The 21028-nt window shown below is 42.0% G+C and overlaps 1 protein-coding gene across 1 annotated transcript; it reads right to left on the bottom strand.

Moving 5' to 3' along the window:
• Positions 1 to 578: 578 nt before the first annotated feature.
• On the bottom strand, positions 579 to 20821 carry loxhd1b (lipoxygenase homology PLAT domains 1b; the record flags this gene model as incomplete). The annotated part of the gene is made up of 43 exons (XM_079222520.1): positions 579 to 1059; positions 1131 to 1286; positions 1558 to 1690; positions 1807 to 1977; positions 2484 to 2669; positions 2827 to 3004; positions 3550 to 3667; positions 4410 to 4537; positions 4651 to 4836; positions 5034 to 5242; positions 5593 to 5719; positions 5850 to 6059; positions 6134 to 6288; positions 6725 to 6887; positions 7088 to 7204; positions 7816 to 7997; positions 8455 to 8619; positions 8706 to 8834; positions 8928 to 9032; positions 9184 to 9329; positions 9474 to 9607; positions 10571 to 10722; positions 11015 to 11336; positions 11447 to 11607; positions 12118 to 12310; positions 12704 to 12900; positions 12981 to 13057; positions 13152 to 13312; positions 13774 to 13928; positions 14026 to 14161; positions 14377 to 14463; positions 14548 to 14708; positions 14978 to 15113; positions 15194 to 15334; positions 15751 to 15860; positions 16236 to 16359; positions 17242 to 17390; positions 17524 to 17622; positions 18130 to 18314; positions 18503 to 18583; positions 18853 to 18864; positions 19028 to 19142; positions 20155 to 20821. 43 exons carry the CDS (start codon positions 20819 to 20821, stop codon positions 579 to 581), a joined length of 7200 nt encoding a protein of 2399 aa, XP_079078646.1.
• Between the last annotated feature and the right edge of the window lie 207 nt (positions 20822 to 21028).

A 21028-nucleotide genomic window follows, 5' to 3' on the forward strand; every position in this document is an offset into this window, starting at 1 on the left:
CTAATCTAATCTGTGGAGTTATTGGTCACCGTTTGATAATTGTTTCTGATTCTCACACACACACACGACAATATTAGATTTATCCGTATCAGTGCACATGTCTGCTTTTATTACAGTAATGAAATGCAGATTATACACTGAAGATCATTTAGAAACAGTATCCTTGTCCTGCGTTGTACATATCTTGGTCGTGACACAATTCTTTACAAAAATAACTAAAGGGATCCTTATCAAAAGTTTTTAAATACAAAAATGTATCAGTGTACACCTTACATTTTTTAATCTGTAGGCTGTAATTTGAATGTGAATATTAATGTGATTATTTTGCTTAACGTGTTCCAAAACAAAGCCATTACATATTGGACAATCATTAACACCTGCATTTAATTATTAAATCAATCCTTAATAGGCTGACCAATTTAAAGTTAAGAGGGGCGACCCGAACAGTTGGCACAAACAAACAAAAAAAGAGCAACGGTGTTTCCTTTAAAAGTTGACAAAGGTACATTCAGGTATTTTTCCTTCACAGAGCGTCTGTAAAGGAATGCTCACCCGCTCATGACACATGCACCCTCCTCCTAATATTTGGGGTAGAGAACGCGTTGAATCTGCCCGTCGGCCTTGTCGGTGTCCAGCCACTTCCCACACTGGAAGATGGTCGTCACTGAGTTGGCCGTGTTGGTCACCTCCACGCACCCTAAGTGCCACCCGCAGTTGGAGGCGCTGCTGTCGTGCTCCACTATGACCCTCAGCAGCTCCCCGAGGTCCAGCATCTCTAGCACAAAGCGATCCGTTCGGCCTCGCTCGAAAAGGTTGCGGAACTTCTGCCGCAGGTGTCGCTTGCCCGAGTCGCCGTTGACGCCGTAGATGCTGATGAAAACGTTGGCGTCCGTGCCGGCCCCTTTCACGTCCCCCGTGATGACGATGATTTCGTACTTGACGGGGACCAGCTTGCGGACTTTGCTCGCAAAGCTCTCGACGGACTTGAAGCACTCGAATGTCAGGAATTTGTCCTTTTTGGCCGCCAGAGGGATTTGAGCATCGCAGTGGAAGAAATACCTAAACAAAAGGGACGGTTTTGAAGTCCCTCACCGTGACATTTTATAGAAGATGTGTGAAGTTCAACTTACTTGTTTCCCAGCTCCCGTTCTGTCACCACCACCTCCAGGACATGCCAGAAGGCTTCCTTCTTCACCTTCTTTCCGTCTTTCGTGATGTGGCCGATGCAGATCCCAGCGATCTCCCCCACGTGCTTTGACGAAAACTCGAACGTGTCGGTGGCGCCGCTGTGAAAAGGGTCACACGGAAGTTACCGCTGGTTTGTGCAGGCAATCATTCTGAACGGTTAAATTCAGCGGTATGTCAAGAGAGGTTTTCTTTTGTGCGGCTCATGGGATTAGCTCCCCTGAGAGCAGAGGCTCGGAGAACAGAAAGTGAAGCTACAAGATAAAAGAGGGGAGGAAAAACAAAACATGTGAGAGAGCGGAGATTATGTAAGGCCGAAATAAAAGGGTTTCAACGTTAGCCGAGGCACCCAGGCTCCCTTTGAAGACCTACCCTAAGAACTTCTTTTTCTTATTCTCCAGAACAAATTCCTTGGAACGAGTTTTCCTGCCTTCCAACACAATCCAGGCGTTTTCCGTGGTGGAGGCGTCGTGTGTGTTCGCGGTTGTTGTGGCAATTTCATATTCTGTGGCAAAGCACAGAGACAAACATTGTCGCACTGTGATCGTTTGACATCGGCCGAATGGTTGGAATGAGCTGCAAGTCGGGTACTTATTCTCGTAATTATGCACACAGACTCACTGGTTTTATCACTGAGGTCTAAAGCGTTGTTGTTGGCACAGGCCAGCTCCCTCATTATCTGAGAGTCGTCTTCATTTTTAGCCAACCAGCGGTCGCAGGGGAACCTGAAGGTTTCGTCCATGGCCTCGTCTTTCACGTCAATGTACTCCAGGTGCCAACCAGAAGCAGGGCCTACAACGAAAGCCCGTTATGCTTTTATCCGTTCACTACATGAATGTTTCTTAAAAGCAATGATGTGTTTCATCTGTTTACAATCTAGTTGTTTTGATGGTACACACAAAATATAACAAAATTGCTGAGCAACTTCTGAAGGAATAGTTTGACATTTTGTTGCTTTCTTGCCGAGAGTAGGGTGAGAGGATCGATACCACTCATGTGAGAAAGTAGTGATGCACTTCTCAGCTAAGTGTCAGTTAAAAAAAAGCGAGCTACTGAATTTCCACAAAAAAAGAATATTTAATATATATATTAAAACACACGATGCAGAATGGGGTCGATACTGCCACTTCTTGGTGGTATGACTTGGGTATGATAGCTGATTAATAACCACACCATAATCCTACTGAGATTGTAATCAAACAAAACTTTACAACTTTAAAAACACAAATCACTGTGACAAATCATCAAAATCATTTTCAAAGAACCTTCAAGCTGTTGTCCGTTCTTTTCCTCCTCACCTTTGTTATCGTGCCACACTCGGACCTTTGACAGCTCGCCCAGACTCAACATGTCCGGGAACCTGAACACATCTTTCATTTTACGCTCAAACTTGTTCCTGTTGGTGCTCTCCTTCAGAGGCAGCATCCCGGTGTCTCCGTACTCCCCGAACACAATCACGAACACGTTGGCGTCAGTGCCGGCAGCTAAAATCACAGGCACTTAGTGAATAAAGCAGATCGTTACATATGCATAATAATGTTGCATGGATACATTAAGTAATCACTAGATAAAATACACATGCAACATAGGCTTTTTAAGGCCAAACATGTTTTCTTTAAACGAGCAACTTATGAGACCCACCTCCGACATCACTGGTCTGGACTTGGATGATGTAGGTAGTTCTCTCCACCATCTCCTCCTCATCCACCACAGCCGCCAGCTCACACACCTTAACCCTCTTTGGCCCTTTTGTCTTCGACAGCCAGTTCTCGTAGGTAAACAGATAATTCTCCTCCGTGTTCAGGTTCCGCATCAGGATCTGAAAATATAGTATCCAGGCCGTTGAAGTTATATGGAAATATTCAATAGCAATTTTTCTGACCAATACTTTGATTTGAATTGCATTCTTAAATGTAACTACGCGCCTGAATTTGTGGAGTATATAAAATGTTAAACAAGATATGATCGCACCAAGCATAAGCCCTAGTTGACAGTTCAGATAGACTATGCTAATAGCGGCTAATGTAGCCTGGAGCAATTAGCCTCAAGCGGAGATGTGGAGTGGGCGATAGAGGTCTGGTAAGCTAACATCTCTTTAACTTCACGCCAACAGATTTCTTTCATCTTCAAACTTGTCGTCTTCAAACCAAACTGAAGTTGACTGTGAGTCATTATCACTTAAAGGCAATTTATAAGGCTTTGCGCAACTCCTCTCGCCACAAAAGGCTTTATATAACTTGTAATCACATAGTCCTCCACCTCGAGGAATATCTTCATATCTTTCTTTATTACATACTATATTTTGATAGGTGTTATCAAAAAGTGTGCTACTGTAGATGGTATTACTAGTAGTATTTACATTACCCTGTCAAGAAACCAGTCAGGCCGACTTCCAGAGCCGTCAATCCGAACTCTGATCTTCTTCAGAGGAGCGATGTCATCGATCTCCAAACTGAATGTGTCTTCTTGGTCCCTTTCAAACCTAGATACATTCAATGTTGCATTAGAAACATATGGATTTAAGAAGGTTATCTTCAAGATATTGAAATATGCTTGCATGCTTTTTTTTGCCCAGTTAGCGTACAGCTAACCATCTCGCTGCAGCCAGCAGCCACTAGGCCTAACTACCTACAGGCACCTCTGAAGTTTAATCGTGTTTGTTTAATATGTAAAGTATTGTTTAAACCTTCAATAACTGTTTACGCATCCAACATTTATGGACCAACATTTTCATTCATTTGGAGTCGTGTTTTCTGTCCACCAGATGACTGTTTGCCCTATTTATTCACCCTCTTTTAGCTCGGTTTTTGGTCTCCGCCACCTCCTGAGGGAAAGATCTTCTGAATGCTCCGGGATGTCAGTTGCTAACTGTTGTTTGTTGATTAGCTGGTAGCGTAGGGGGATTTAAATTTGTTTTGCTGAACACAGCTGCCGAGGGCTGTGGTCAAAAACTACGCTCTGAGAGCTAAGCAATGAAGTGAAACTAACCAAAAAGCTCTGTAAAGATGAGGGGAGCTGCAGATGGTTAATTATCTCTTGTTTAATCACTGCACTTCATTGCGTTGTCATTTGATACACTATTATGATGTAAATATTGATTAAAGCCACTTTAAGTGCTGATAAGAGCGCGAATAAGTGTATTTTCCAAAACAAGAGACTATATATATATGTATATGTATATATATATATATATATATATATATATATATATATATATGACTGACCTGTCCTCATTTTTGACCAGCAGCATTTCCTCTGTGCTCCCATTGGCTCCGAACACCGTCAGGAAAATGTTGGTATCTGTCCCTGCATACTGAGTGTCACCTGTGACAGCTGTTACCGAATAAATGACCTAAAATAAACAGTGATGGATGATACAGGTGAGGAAGAGACTAGTTCTGTTTTTACACAACCTAGTAACTGAATCTTTTCCCAGGTTTCATATTTTTAGGTGCTCTGACTCACTTTGCGGTTAATGTTGATGGTGCTGGAGTCCAGCACATTGAACAGTCTGGCGGTCAGACCATCTCCCCGGTCTTTAGCCAGCCAGCACTTACACGGAAAGATGTACTTGATACCTTTGGTTGGCACGGCAACCGACAGCTCATCCACCAACCAGCAGCTCTCTGGCGTGACACCGTTATGACCGAGCTGAGGAAGAGGAGAGGGGGAGGGTAGAACTGGGAATTTATATATCACTTGAGTTTGTTTGATGTAGGTACCAGAAGGCACAGCGAGAATTAATTATTGCTGAGCTCGAATGGCTTTATTTAAATTTTTAACAACAGTGCAGCAGAGAGAAGACAGTTTCACAGATTTAGCAACAGAGGCAGTTCTCAGATTCTCACTTCCACCCTCTTGATCTCTCCTACGTCGGTCCCAGAACACACAAAGTGCTCCATGGTGCCAGCTGTGAAGGATTTCTTTCCCTCGGGGAGGTCGAGCCACAGCCGGTCTGTCTCCACGTCGTTGGGTCCGGTGATGATGACATAGACCCTGGCTGTACTGCCGGCATCCCGCTCCATCCCAGTGGACAAGGTGAAATGATAGGGGATGACTGGTTGGAAGAGAACAACAGGAATAGTTCAATGTTTAATGAACATTTGACATTTCTGAAAATGCGCTCGATTTAGATGCCTGTTGAGTAAATATAAAGCTATAGCCAGAAGCTGGCTAGCTTAGCTTAGCATAAAGAGTGGACACTATAGGGAAATATATCTGTCTTGGAGTAACAATACTCCCCTAAAACTCACTAATAAACTTGTTATATCGTGTTTGTCTAATCAGTGTGAGATACTCCAGAGGGTTAAACTACTTGCAGACAATTTATATATCAAGAAGATATGTTGTTCCCATCATACTCCAACCTCATCAAGAGAAACACAGAGAATAGTTGTGAGGCCTTACTTGGACCCTCTTCCACCGCTGCCATCTTTTTCTTCTTTTTCTTCTTGTTGGCATTTCTGTCCAGTCCCAGTTTGGCTTGAAGCATCTTCTTGGAATTTGGATCAGTGTTTCTTTCCCCTTCATACCCCTGAACCAGACCCATAAGAGACAAATTATCTACTAATTTCCTTCGCGTTCACACATTTTACTGCAGCAGCAGATAAAAGGAAATCAAATACAAAGACAAAAGTATGAACCATAACCCAAGTTTAACAAACCTTGACGAAGAACGTCCTCTCAATGCGTTTGTCCTCTTTCTTCTCCGACAGCCAGCGCTCACACAGGAACATGTACACCTCCTCCGTTTCAAAATCCAGCACCTCGACCTGGTCAAGGTTCCAGTCGGCCCCTATCATGGAGTTGTCGTGGCGAATACGTATCTTAAACACCTGGCCCAAGTCCACAGCCTCAATAGAGAACTTGTCCACCTAAGAGGCAAAGAGGATATGACACTTTAAGCACCAGCAGTGATGTGACCCGCCTCACCCCTTTTCTCACATACCTCTCCTCTCTCAAACTTGTTCTTGTTGTTCTCGGATTTGGCGAGTTTGCGCTCTCCTGTGTCCCCCAGGTCTCCGTGGATGGTGAGAAAAACGTTGGCGTCAGTTCCCGCTCCATACATATCACCTGTCCGCACAGACACGCCGTACATGTGAGCTGTGACGGAAGAAAAACAGAAATATTAATTAAGTTAACAAACACAATGTAGTGTGGAAAATAAAGACAATTTAGACTTTTCTGCTGTGAACTGATATCCATTCATTGCTTAAATTAATTGAATAGCTTCCAATCCAACAGTGTGTGTGTGTGTGTTCATGCACATCTAATGAATTAAGCTCAATAATAAGCTGAAACTTATGCAGCTCCATAAAGCTGAGGGGAGCTGCAGAGTCAGGTGATAATTCTGTCGCCTCATCACTACGACTATGAGCGGCCGGCTGCAATGGGCGGGGAACCAGGGCCCAGTAGCGGCCACATTTTAATTACTGTTAGTTGTTTGAATCTACAACAGTGCATCATATCTTATAAGGTTATTTTATGCTTTACATGTTTTAACTTAATCTCTGAAGTGTCTCGGGGACTAAAGTCCTACTTTCCAAAGCGTCCTCCACCTCCACTTCAGTCACTTTCAGCTTCCCATCTCTGAGGAGTTTCTCTGTGATGATGTCCGAGGGGACCAGCTCCCTCACCGTCTCCCCATCATCTTCAGACTTGGCCAGCCAGCACTCACATGGGAATATGGTCGTCTCTGAACCCTACAGTAAAACATAAGAAAAAAACATGTGAACTGAGCCCAGCTGTGTCGGCCTGACACTGAGGGAAAGTATATCTGACTCTGAGAGCTGTGAGCCGATAGGCGCTCCATTATTAATTGATACTAATTTAATGAGGGCACAGAGGAAATTCTTAATTATGCTGTATAAACAGGTGTAATCTCAAGTGGATGTTTTACTACCTTCCCTTTCCTAAGCTGTCGTCTGATCTCCACTCTGTCGAGGTGCCATCCTGGGTTGGTGCCCTTGTTGTCGTGTCCTATCCTGATTTTCTCGATGTCCTCACCGACATCCTCCAGCTGGTTAAAGAGACAACACAGTGTTGAGAGCTGAAGTCGCCAATTTTGTCTCTAGACCTTTTTTTATTTTTCCCTGTGTCGTCGTAGGAACCCTAAATTAATTCCAATACTTGTGTTTATTGGATGTATTTGTTCAGCAAAGTCTTGGGAAAATAATGTACATCTGCAAAAAAATCCTGTTTAAAAGATATTTTGATCATACCTATGAACATCTAGCACCATATGAGCAAGATTTCCCAAAAATGCCTCCTTGAGCGGTCCCTGAGTTTTTCAAACTGTATTATGGTGCCCTAACAACAGCCCACATACTGATAAGACACGATTTTTGGAAAGAGTAGGACCTAAAGAATCAGAATATGCAACAAAAATCATAATATAACACAGCATTTGGGTGTTCAAAGGAGTTTCAGTCAAAAAATTGTCACTTTAATTATGTTTTACACCAGATATATCTTCTCACAAGGGTTGCGGTATTGCAGCAATTTAAATGAAGTTAAACAACGATGTGGTTCCGGAGATAATATGTTGTTGTTTTTTGTCTAATAATAGGCGCAGGGGGATTTTCGCACGCTGTTTTTATTAAAGGACGTAGTCACAATCCACACACTCACCTCCACAATAAACATGTCCTTGGCTCCCCTCTCAAAGTAAAGACGTCGCTCTCTCTTGTTGACACACAGGTGTTTCTGCTGCGTGCACACTCCCTTACGGCCGTACAAGACGATGAACACATCAGCGTCGGTTCCCGCACCAAACACATCGCTGGTGTATATCTTTATCTCGTAAGGCACAACTGAGGGGAACATTTCAGCTTTGTTATACAAGCAAGATGGAGGATGTACGTTTACAATGTACCACTATGTTTCACATGCTTAGACTAAGAGAAGTGTTATTGGAGCACTGGAAATCCTGAAGCCTTGTGTGGACAGGGCAACATTTGTAGCCCCCAAATAATAATTTGTGTTAATATCTAATGTATCTAATATCTAAAAGTGAAAATAAAGCATTATCTACGACTGCAGTGTTGCGATTTGGAGTGTTTCATGGTGGAGTTTAAAAGGCAGGCCTACCACAGTGACACGATCAGAGAGTCAATGATCTGACAACTGCTTTAAATACATTTACTGTGAATGCTTTCACACTTTTAACGGAGTAAAACTTAGCATGAAGCACTTTTGCCGGAAGATTTTTCAATCAGCACATTGCCACTGTCACTAATGGATTAGAGTATTGCTCAGCTGTTCCCTCACATGGCATGTAGAGCTCAGTCTGTAACTCAGCGGGGTAAAGATCCCTCACAATCATGCCATCATCCTCTCCTTTATCCAACCAGCGGCCACACGGGAAGCGCAGCCTCTGACCCTGAGAGACGGCGTCAATCTCGACCCAGTCCAAGAACCAACCAGTTGAGCTCCCTGATTGTGAAAAAGCAGTATTAGCGTATTCAGTTTCATAGAGTGCGCTGCTTAATGTTGGTCTGGAGAGCCGTTTCTTTACCCACCTGAGTCGTCGTGGCCAATTCGAAGCTTTTCCAGGTCGCCCAAATCCACCGCCTCCACGGTGAACTCATTGATCATCCCGTGTTCAAACTTATTCTTATAGTTCTTACAAGCCTTGAGGTTGATGACCCCTGTGAGTGACATCCAAACGTGTTTAATTCAGATTGGCATCATTAAGCCAATAACATGCAGCACAAAGCCACCACGAGAATGAGTTATTGTACCTGTGTCGTCTTTTTCACCAAATAGGATGGCAAAGACGTTGGAATCAGTTCCAGCATACTTCTTCTCCCCGGTTTTTATTTTGATAGTATATGTTGTTGACATGGCTATAAGATCAAATTGAACAAGTCAGTACTTTAATCCTTCATCTTCACACTAACACACTAGTCCCTTTTTGCTCTTGTTTCACCAGCACTTAGATAAATACTGGAGCAGCCCTCTCTACTAAGACATGAGCGAGCTTTGAAAGTGTGTTACATTTCTGCTCGAGCCCCAGAGTTCCGCCTGCATCCTCGTCATCGTCATCCTTCCTCATGAAGGCCTCGTCCACAGGAACCAGCTCTCTTGCTATCTGTCCATCGTCCTCATCCACTGCCAGCCAGCGGGTACAAGGGAAAAAGTACCTGCAGAGGAAATACCTCTCATCAGCACCAACAACACATGATTACATCACTATCCGTTTTGAATAATTACATGAAAATATCACTTTCACAGTCGGGTGAGATACTGAACAAAACCCACGCAAACGGCTTGTTGGTTTCACCTACGTTGTATCATCCTTTGTGTCCACGATCTCAACACGATCCAGGTACCAAGACGAATGAGAACGAGTTTTGTCATGACGGATTCGTAGCTTCTTCAATAGACCCAGATCAACAGCTGTCACGATGAAAACATCCTCCTGCAAAATACAACATACTGTTCTGTTACAGACAATAATAACCTTTTAAATATATATATTTTTTGTATTTTTGCTTTAAAAAAATGTTTATTACCAAGGTAATTATTACACTGTTTTTACTGGATTCAATTGGAAGAGTGTTTCTATTTGTTTGTACTCCAATTAAAACACATGAGGGTGTGAGAATATAATAATTAAAACAGATATACGCACGCCAGGTGGCCCAAAACGTTACACTGCAATAAAAATACTTTTAACCGAAGCTACTTGGTGTGCAGATCTATCTGTTTTGAACAAGCAGCCTTCCTATTGGAAACCGGATGCCTGTGTCTTTCTGATCGTTTCTTCGGGGGCAGAATGTTAGAAACACCTCTGAATATGTTCAGCACCACCACTTACTATGAACTTAATGTTAAAACACACCAATGAATTACCAGCTCTGTGATAGTGTCAACAAAAACTAAACATTATCGGCGCCACACTGAAATAAAGACAATACCTGTCTGGTTTAGTAGACAAACATTACCTCCACTGAATGACAAAAGGCTATTGTTGCTTTTGATCTGCAGACGTGAGGTTATTGTTCCCACAGAGCCAGGCGTAATGTAGAGATTAATAATTCACAGGTTTGGATTAAGTAATGAGTAAATGTAAGACAGGTTCAATGTTACAGAGGACTTCTCACAGCTCCTCTCAGTCACAGCTGGCTTTCCTGCAGGAGAGCTTGTATTCCTACCAGAATACACTCCCACCCACACCTCGGTGCAAGGCTCATGTTGCGTGGAAGTAAATCGAATAATACTTCTAAAAATGTGAGCCAGCCTAAATATAAATAATGTGTTTGGAGTGATTTTTTTATGAATCATAGTGGAGTGTTTTTTCAGCATATCTTGGCTTTGCTGTTTGCAATAGCGAATTAAAAAAATATGTATAATTAATTGTACTACTTTAAATGCATCATACCTGCCGCCGCTCAAATTTGTTGAGGTTGTCAGAGTTTTTCAGACAGCGCTCTCCGGTGTCTCCATTTTCCCCATAAATGTTAATGAAGACGTTGGCGTCGGTCCCAGCGCCGAGCATGTCGCCAGTGAAGACGCACACTTCATAGGTGTTGACTGTCAGACAATACAAGGGATGAGTTACTAAATCCTCTTCCTGTCGCATATGTGGGCCAGGAAATCAAATCATGCACGTCTTCAACACCGAGTACAAGATATGAACATGTGTGAAAGAATATATTAGTTTGTCATCCCCCCTCATCTTTGAATAAATAGCAGCTCCACCAAGCTGTGGGTCTATTTATTTAGACGACTTGGAGGTTAGTAGGTTGGTATTACTGTATGCTTCAAATATTAGGGAAACAAAATGGGTAGTTCTGATGCATTTGTTGTTATATTCATGCAATACCTTCCAGATCCTCTGCATCCTCAGGCAGCAGCTCCACCACCAGCTCGCCGTCCTCCTCTCCCCCGGCCAGCCAGCGCGAACAGGGGAAATGGTAAGTCAGCACCACTTCCCTCATCTCCTCTCCTCCCTCCTCGTCCACGTCTTCTTCGTCTTTTTTCTTTTTCTTCTTCTTTTTCTTGTCCTCCTTTTTCTTCTCCTTGGGCACCAGGGCCATGATTAGATGTTTGACGTCCACCGTCTCCAGGAACCAGCCAGACCCGATCCCTGAGCCATCGTGGCCGATGCGGATCTTGAAGACCTTCCCCACATCTTTGGCCTCTATCTAAGAGAACATTATGTTTGAGCTCAAAATGTAACATCCTGACATCAATGTTTTTCTTTGGCTTTCAGATTTAACTACTGAGATGCATTTTAGAGTGATATCTCTGATACCTTGAATATTTCTGTGGTGTTTCGTTCGTAGTTGTTAGATCTGCTTTCGAGCGTGATGACTTCTGTCTTGCCCTTGTGCCCGTAGATCTGGATGAACACTCTGGCGTTGGTACCAGAAAAAGTCACATCTCCAGTCACGACTGTTACCTCATAATTCATCACTGGAAAGAACATATTGAAAATAGTCAAAGGAAGTGGTGATGAGAGAAAATAAAAGAATAACAGCACAAATGTTGTCAATATTCCTTGAGAAAATGTGACTGAAGCAGAGCAGTTTTTTTAGGCTCATGTCATATATGTCAGAATGAACCTGCAGTGTGTGTGTGTGTGTGCGTGTATATGTATATCATAATAATAATAACTTTATTTATATATCACCTTTTAAAAACAAAGTTTTACAAAGTGCTCTACAGAGAAGCAAAGTATAGTTATACATATCTTCAAGGCAATGAAGACAAATGAATAGCAAATGGAATCGAAAACAAACAAACAAATAAATAAAATAAACAAACAAAAACAGGGGAACAAAATAACTGCATGAAAAAAATCATAAACCGACATAAAAGGACGACATCACTTAAAAGCAATGCACTTTTAAACAGTGATTTAAAAGAAGTTATTGATTCTGCAAGTTTCTTCTTATGATGTGAGAGTGTGTGAATGTTGCCTACGCTGTTCTATGTCCAGGATCTCGCTGGGATAGATCTCCACCTGTGTCTTGCCATCAGCCTCGTCCCTCGACAGCCAGCGGTGACTGGGGAACATGTATTGCTTTCCATGGACTGGAACCATGAGCTGAACGCTGTCCAAGAACCAGCCGGCACGCATGCCCTCGTTGGTGTGGCCAATCATCAGACGGTTGATCTAGAATAAGATTAAATGGATGACAATATCTAAATTTGATAAAGGATTACACACATTTACTGAGGAGTCAGACAAAGACATCCTAATAAAATACTATCAAATGAGACAAAGGCGTTTATACATCTCTTACTTTAACAAATGCAGCATCATGCATAGTTGGACCCGGTCTAATGAAACCACTGATGATGGTATCTTCTGTAATATAATTCCTTGAATGTAAATAACCTGATATTCATCATGTGGTTCATTCAAAGCACTTTGCCAGCATATATTGTTAGCATGTGGGACCCTATGATGGAAGGAACCACAAAGTATTTGACTGTGTGCCTTCAATAAATGATTTCTAAAGCTCCTCATACATCAAATCACATGTTTTTGCCTCCACTGTGTCACCTGTCCAATATCAAACGTTTCCACTGTGAAGATGTCGACGCGGCCCGTCTCAAAGTAGTTCCCCAGGTTGTTGGCAGAGACCAACAGCATCATCGTACTGGTGTCACCTTTCTCTCCATAGAGCTTGACGAACACGTTGGAGTCGGAGCTGCTCCCGGGGATGCTACCCGTCTTCACCGCGATGTGGTAGTCGACGTCTGACACACGCAGAGCCACAAGCGTCAAGGAGGGCTTCAGTTCAGATGTTGAAATACAACTCAAGATTCCTCTGACTTACTGTAAAGACGCTGTCCATCTGAGAACGGCACTAACTCTCTAACAATCTGTCCGTCGTCCTCGTTGCGGTCCAGCCACCTGCAATGAACCAACTCTCATCTGTTACACACACCTGTGGTTGTAACAACGGTTTAGCGCCATTTTCTCTGTGTTCACACTGACACTAATGCACCTGTTGCAAGGGAACTCCACAGCATTGGTCTCAGCCTGTCCCTCCTCTCTTACAATCACTTTATCGAGGAACCAGCCGCAGCCTCCGCCTTTGCCATCGTGTCCAATCCTCACCCTGCGAATCTTCCCAAGAGCTACTGCCTCCACTATGAACTCATCCAACTGGGGAGAGAAAAAAAGAAAAAGAATTAGAGTAACATCACATTTAGCAGATAAAAAACATTGTAATTATTCAATATATGTTACCAGTGTTTGTGATAGTGGTTATATAGAGTTTACATAACAGTATTCCCATCAGGAGAGTATAGTTTATACATAAACCATTTTGATGAGATGGGAAGAATTCATCAGGGTTTAAAGTCTAATGATTATTGGGCTGGAATCCATTATCAGTCAGAAACCTACGACACCAGAAACAGTTAGCATGCTAAGATGCAGCACATTTGATTCACACAGACAAGTGATTGGCTCCAGTGCGTGGAAGAGAAAATAATCAGTTTAAAGCACGCTGATTGGTTGGACGTTCGTCCTGCGATTCTTGAATAGAAAGACTCAACAACTAAGAAGCATATCAAGAAGGAGACGACAGAGAAATACGTTTTCCTTCCTGATATTTCACCCACATTTCCTTTCTCAAACTTGTTGACGTTGTTTTTGCAGACGACCAGCTCTCGATTTCCGGTGTCACCCAGGTCTCCAATCAGATTTAGAAAAACAGATGCGTCTGTGCCGCTGCCGCCAACATTCCCCGTGCAAACTGTGACTCTGTATTTGATGACTGCAGGACAGAAACAACACAATTCAATCAGGTTTGACATTCTCCTCTATGTTTGGCAGAGCAGATCTGTGTTGCTCGTACAGGTGCATCTACACACCGGGCAGCGGCTCAGTGATGGAGTCTCCTGTGGCAGAAAGCTCCCTCACAACCTCGTTATCGTCTTCATTTGTGTCCAGCCAGCGCTCACAAGGAAACTTGTACTTCTCCTTTGTTAACGTCTTCATCAAAGTTGCCTAGTTGAAAACATGCAAAGCTTCAATATATGTCAGGGAATGTGCCTGGATTACCATTTAATTCAAGTGTTTGAACACTGAACTCTCAAAGCTGAACTCTCTTGTTCAGAGATGGAAAAAAGCTTTTTTTTCTCCATTGGACAATTATATTCACATTATCTGTATATGCCTTGTGTTTACTAACAGCCGATTATTAACAACGTAATTATTTTCACCTTACTGAGATGCCATCCGGCAAAAGCATTTCTCTTCTCGTGCCAGATGCGGAGTTTGGTAAATCTTCCCAAATCAGGGAGCTCAACCTGCAGGAGCACATCAGGATAAAAGGTTTCCCACAAAGCCTCATTATCTAACGGAAGAGAATAATGCGTGTGGCATGAACCTACCATAAACCGGTCCACTTGTCCCTGCTCAAAGTTGTCTGTTTTGTTGTTCAGTCCCATCTCATCGCTCTTGCCCTTTTCTCCGTACACCTGGAAAGAGATGTCCGCATCGGTTCCCGCACCGGACATGTCTGATGTCCAGATCCACAAGGACCACGGATGCTCTGAGGACAATCAAATCACATCTGTTTAATAATGATAATAATGTATATGTTTTTGGACCTGAAGAAAACAAGTATAGTAGATACAAATTGCACTGTCCATTTATGTTTATTTCACAAGCAATAGCAAAAACAACTCATTAAAATGACTAAGCAGATGAAGGTAGACTGCCTGCTGAGTCATTATGCAAATGCATGATTCATATGATGGAGCTTTGAATGGTGTTTTGAATATGTTTGCTCAGAGCCATAATTATTGACATTCAACTTACTCTTCTGTCTCTTCTGCCTGAGTGAGACCATCTCATAGAGCTCTCTCTCTATCAGCCCATCTCCTTCCCCCTCATCCAGCCATTTACTGCATGGGAAGGTCTGCTCTACCCCTGTGAACGGACAGTACACCACCACCTATGGGGGTGGGGGGGAAAGAAAATGTAAATTGCCGGATTGTAGTGTTTGCATACGTCCGTGTGCATGTTCCAATTTACCTTCTCGCAGTACCACCCAGCACTGACTCCGTCATTGTCGTGTCCAACGGTGACTCTGCTGAGGGGACTGATGAGCGCAGCAAGCTCAACATCGAAGATGTCCGTCAGGCCACGCTCAAACTTCCCTCCCTCCAAAAACACCTGGAGACAAATTGACGAACAGTTAAGGGCAACAGTGGTTCATCCACTGAAAGACAGATGATCATCACATTCATACTCAGTGGAATTAATTCAATAGTTTGGGATAATGCAGTCTGAAATTAAAAAAAAAAAAAAAAAATCTGGATGACCACTAGAAAAAGCATTACAACCCTAACCTCTAATCCTATTTAATGTTTGAGTTGTGTTTAGAGGTTGCACATGAGGATTATATATTATTGTAGCCCTTTAATTTGTTACCTAAGATGTTTTGGGGGGATTTATACCATGTTTTTGTCTTGATTTGTACCTTGTGGCCTGATATAAAAGGGCTCAACGTTATTTAAAAAATGAAAATTAACTCCTGCAGCCATTGTTTATTTTTATTTTTATGAAGCACAAGTTGTCTACGTTATCACCTTGCCGCTGTTCGTCATGCCTTTCGAGCCGTGCATCACAATGTGGATTTTGGAGTTGGTCCCGGCACCTCGGATGTTTCCTGTCACAATCTGGACGTTGTACACAATACCTGGTGGGTAGAGTTACATGTCGGGCTATCAGAGGATCTGCCAGCGGGGTCACTGTGGCTCATGGCACCCATACCAGATCAACTCGATCTTAACATTGATAGTCTGAACCAGGAATTAATAATCACACAGAAAACACTAAACAGAGAAAGAGCATATGATCTGTTCCTTGGTAGCATTAATGTTATTGTCTTACAAGCCTTTATGCAATATTTGTCAGACCAGGCAAGCGGATCATTATTCCAAAATGAGGCAAATCATTTGGAGGAAATAGCCAAGCGTTGAGTTTATATTCATTCTTTCCACGATTGCATTAACTAACACGAGGACAAGCGTATGTAAGGTGATTATTCCAGGCTCATGAACACATTTCTCACCTGTGGGCTGGTTCCCCCCCACCAAAAAGTCTCTCTGGATCTTCCCATCGTCCTCATCGATGGCAAACCACCGACCGATTGGAAATTCATACACCACTTTGTTTCCTATATCGTCCACAACTGCCTGGAGAGAAAGTAAATCAGAATATAACACAGCCAACATGTGACTGAGGTCTGCTGTGGAGGAAATGTTACTGTAAAGCAAAAATAAAAGCCATAATAATGATAAGCATAAGCAATAATAAGTCAATTCAAAGGGTAAAGCCTGCTTGCATATCTATCTACATTTTACAACTATAGAATGTAGTTTATGATTATTATACTTTTATACTGATTTAACTTGATTGATGCTTTGTCTTCTGAAATTGAATGTATAATTGTATCTTGGCAGCTAATTAATGCATTTTCTTTGTTGTTACCTTCGCAGCAATGACAATTATTTTGCTTAAAGACAACTTTTACTCCCAAATCTTCAGCGGCAGCACATTGCAGGATGCAAAGAGGACATGATTAACTACCGCTGTCGTTCCCCCTGATCTTTGGTGTCAGTCTGTGCTGCAGCCACCACCAAGTCTACCGACTCATCTGTCTGTTTACTGTAAGGCAACCCCGTAATGGGTCATGGTCTCCCTTTACACAGAGGTAGGGTGACGCCACGTGTGTCCCGTGTGTGTGTGTGTGTGTGTGTGTGTGTGTCGTTCAGTTGAGCACATTGTATGTGTTGGGGGAGCATGGACACCAGACTCAGATGAGAAAACTGAGAGGAAATAGGAGGCTCACATATCTTAAGTACCTCTGCAGAGCAGAATGAGGTACAGTGAGCCACTATGGCAGAGTTTTGTTTCAAGATCTTCTGTAAATCCCTTAAGTTACACACGATGTAACCAGTGAAAGTGAGTTATTCCTGAGTTATCTGTATTAAGAATTGATCAATGCATTTTTTGTGATTTAACTTGAAAGCTTCCTAAAGAGACAGTCTTGTAAATAACATCTGTCTGTTTCTTACCTTGTCCACAAACCATCCCGCAGAGGAGCCTTTGTTGTTGTGGCCGATGGTGATCTTTCTCACTTTACCCAAGTTTGGTGCCTCCATGGTGAACTTGTCCTCTGAGCCCTTTTCAAAGTTGTTTTTGTCGTTGTCAAGTCGCCTTTCACCTTAAACAGCGGAACAATTTGTAAATGATATAAATGTCAAACTGGAGAAGAATCAACTGCATTTTCAGCTGTAATTCACTTTGTAAGTGAGTTTTTTATGAGGACACACGTTACCTGTTGTGCTGTAATTTACCTGTGTTTCCAAACTCCCCAAAGATATTGATGAAGACATCCGCATCCGTGCCACTGCCTTTTACATCAGCAGTGAAAACACTCACTATATACTTATTATCTGTAAATATAAAAAGGAAAAGCTTTAAAAAAAATAAATTGATACAAAAAAATTAAAATAGTTTTTCAACCACAAGCAGCCAGTGTCAACTAATATAAAAAATATTGCTGTTTTTTTTTCCAGGCTGATCCACTTAATTAAATACTGGAATACTACAAATAACTAACCATACAAAAAATGGGTATTAATTATATAATAGATTACTTGCAAGTGTTACACATGTATTTAACAGCCAGTTGTTGATGTTGGGTTTTGGTTGCTTTTATAATTTTCTTTTCTGTTTATGTATCAAATTGCCTTATTGTATATTTGTTTTGGGAAAGGGAGGCGAGGGGAGGGGGGCTGTAATGTGTATCCTCACCATTTGGCTGTCTGATATGTGATCCTTTCACTCCTTATTTGTGAGGTCTATTGTACATTTAGTCTTGTTTTGTAATTTCTACAAATAAATCATATATTTAAAAAAAGTGTTACACATGTACTGAAACGCTATCTGTGTCTACATACATTTGGGTATGTCCATGGGGTCCATGCTGCCCAGCAGGTCTCTGATATAAAGGCAGTCTCCCTCCACCTTACTGAACCAGTTGTTACAAGCAAAGTAGAACCTCAGGTGAGGCCGGATCACATCCGTCACCACCACTCTGTCCAGGAACCAGTTGGCGCTCAGGCCCGTGTTGTCATGCTCAATCCTGAAGCAACAGAAGAAGCTCGATAAGTAAGTCTCACTCTTCTTTTAAACTAATTCAGGGGAAGAAACAAATATCTCTTAATCTGATCCAGGGCCAGCAGTGTTTAGTCTGGGTCAAACTGAAGGCTGTCCGCACCTGATCTGCTCTACAGACTTGATCGTGGATGAAACGTCTGGAGTCTGACATACCTTATCTTTTTCAAATGTCCAACATTGTGAGTTCGAATTCTGAAAACATCCGTTTTGGCCCGTTCGAATGCCGTGCGACTCCTGAAATCACAAAATAGTAAAAATGAGACACAAAACACACATTTCTGCATCTTTTCACTCATCAAATGCTTCCCTACGAGATGAAAATGATAATAAAAACAGGAAAAAGTGTTGCATGAATTGAGAAAAATTATAAAATATTCCACATTCACTTATAATTAAACATGAAAGCCTTGCAAACATTTGGGGAAATCATGCAGCAAAGCATGTCATGCAAACCAATCAGCAGCCGTTCCTTCACAACCACCTCTGCATTAATAAAAACATACCTCTTTTCTGTGCTGCGAGGGAGAAAAACAAAACACAGTTTATAGTTCAAGCAACAAAACTATTTCAATCACATCTGGCTAGAGCAGCGTGATGAACAAAAATTAAATCATTGTTGTTTATTTGGACAGATGATCTCACTTTCACCCCAGAGGGTCATCTTTGAAGAGGACTTACTTGCTTGCCAGGTGGACTTTGGGAGTGATGCCATAGTCTCCGAACAGAGTCACAAAGACGTTGGCATCAGTGCCGGCTCCTCGCTCATCGCCAGTGATGGTCACTACCTCATACACTGGAGGGTTTGGTGACATAATACAAATGGAGGTGCACAGTACATATAAAGCAGGAGAAAGTGTGTTACAAAGGGTGTGAGCAGGATGGTAAACATAGAGCGATATACAGTGGACCGCTATAGTCTGATGTCATGTGTTTGTGGCATTAATACTTCTATTCTTATGAGAATCACGATGAAACAGGAATGAATTAAAAGTTTATAAAGTGTTGTGAAGTACTTTGTCCAGTGAAGGCTCTGCACAATATACAGTACAGTAAGAGCTAGTATTATAGAAATGTGTCTATGGTTTGGAGGGAATCGGTTTTTGTCTTTTGTGCAGGTTACAATTAGATAGTTAATGTTCCCTTAAATTAAACAAACTCAAAATAAATACCTTAAATTTGACTCAAATTGACTATCAAATTCCACAATTTTTTCTAACTCCAATTAACTATAATAGAGGCGACTCATTTGCTTTTTTTCTTGCTTTAATGGCAAACATTCTGACCCTATTAAGAAACCCTCAAAAACGTTTAAATGTACTGAATTGTTCACAATAGAAAGTAAGTAATGGAACATTAAGGGTTTAAGTATCTTTTCCAATAAAAATATAACTTTAAGACAAGATAAAAGAATATAAAATAAGCTAATCCTTTATTAGTCCCGCAGTGGGGAAATTACAGCATTACAGCAGCATTGCTCACAAGTGAATAAAAGATTAAAATTAAGGTGTTTACATTTAACGAGTGAGAGTGAGAGACTGTGAAACCCCTCATCAGCTTGTGAAATAGATAAGTGGCAGGTGTCATATAGCTGTAGGATGAAGGAAACATACACTTCCCTCAGTGTAACGTTACTATGAACATCAAACATGAACACAGCTTGGGTCCATTACAGCTCAAAGTATACTTCCTCAAACCGAACTTGCATCAAACTGTCCTTGAATCAATGACATCACAACACGCTCTCTCTATGGAGAGTATTTTAATTCCACATTTGACAGGTTTCGATAAACAACTTTTTCAAATACCTTTCTTCTTGTGATACTCGTCCTCGTAGTTTTCCACTGTTTCCTCGTCATAGTTGCGAAGCTCGTTCTCATAGATCTCCACGTAATTTTCGATCTTCTTCTTCTTTCCTTTTGTCTTCTTGGTGTCTTCATCACTATCTCCCCTAACGGACCCTTTCTTCTTCTTTTCTTTCTTTTTCTTTTTCCCTTCCTCCTCCTCCCCAGCTGCATGTTCATCCTCTTTCTCAGAGTCCTTTTTTTTTTTATCCTTTGCCCCCATCTTATCTGTGACCGAGGACTTCCTTGAGCCTTTCGTCGTCGTTTCAATCACATCAGGTGGTTCATCTCCTGTCTTTTCACTCTTGGAGTCATTGTTGTTTTCCTCATTATCCGACTTCTGTGAGTCACCGCTCAACTCATCCTCTTCAGCTTTCTTTTTCTTCTTGACCTTTACTTTATCTCTCCTCTTGTTTTTGCTGCTCCTCACATCCGGCCTTGATGTCTCAGAAGTGTATTCGTCTTCATCACTGTCTTTAAACTTCTTCTTTAATCTTCCAGCGCCCTCTGAATCACGCACACGCTTACTTTTCTTCTTGGGCTTTGGTCCCTGATCCTCTGAGTCCTCGTCATCTACATCTTTGGTTTCCTCCTCGGCGCGCCGTCTTGTTTCTTTCTTTTTTGTGGGCATCTTTAATTTATTTACTACCTTGTAACCGTAACCGATTCCTGTGTGTTCTTGTGAAACTTGATTAAACTGACCCCAACCCTCGGAGGAGTGACCCGCTGGCAGGACACGTCCGAGTCAGAGCCCACAGAGGGAAGCCCTTCTCTGCTGGTTGTCCTGACCTACAACTGCTCTGGCCTCATTAAAAATGATAATCAGTATGTTGTCACC

This window comes from Taurulus bubalis (assembly GCF_910589615.1).
Source record: "Taurulus bubalis genome assembly, chromosome: 8".
Taxonomy (NCBI): domain Eukaryota; kingdom Metazoa; phylum Chordata; class Actinopteri; order Perciformes; family Cottidae; genus Taurulus; species Taurulus bubalis.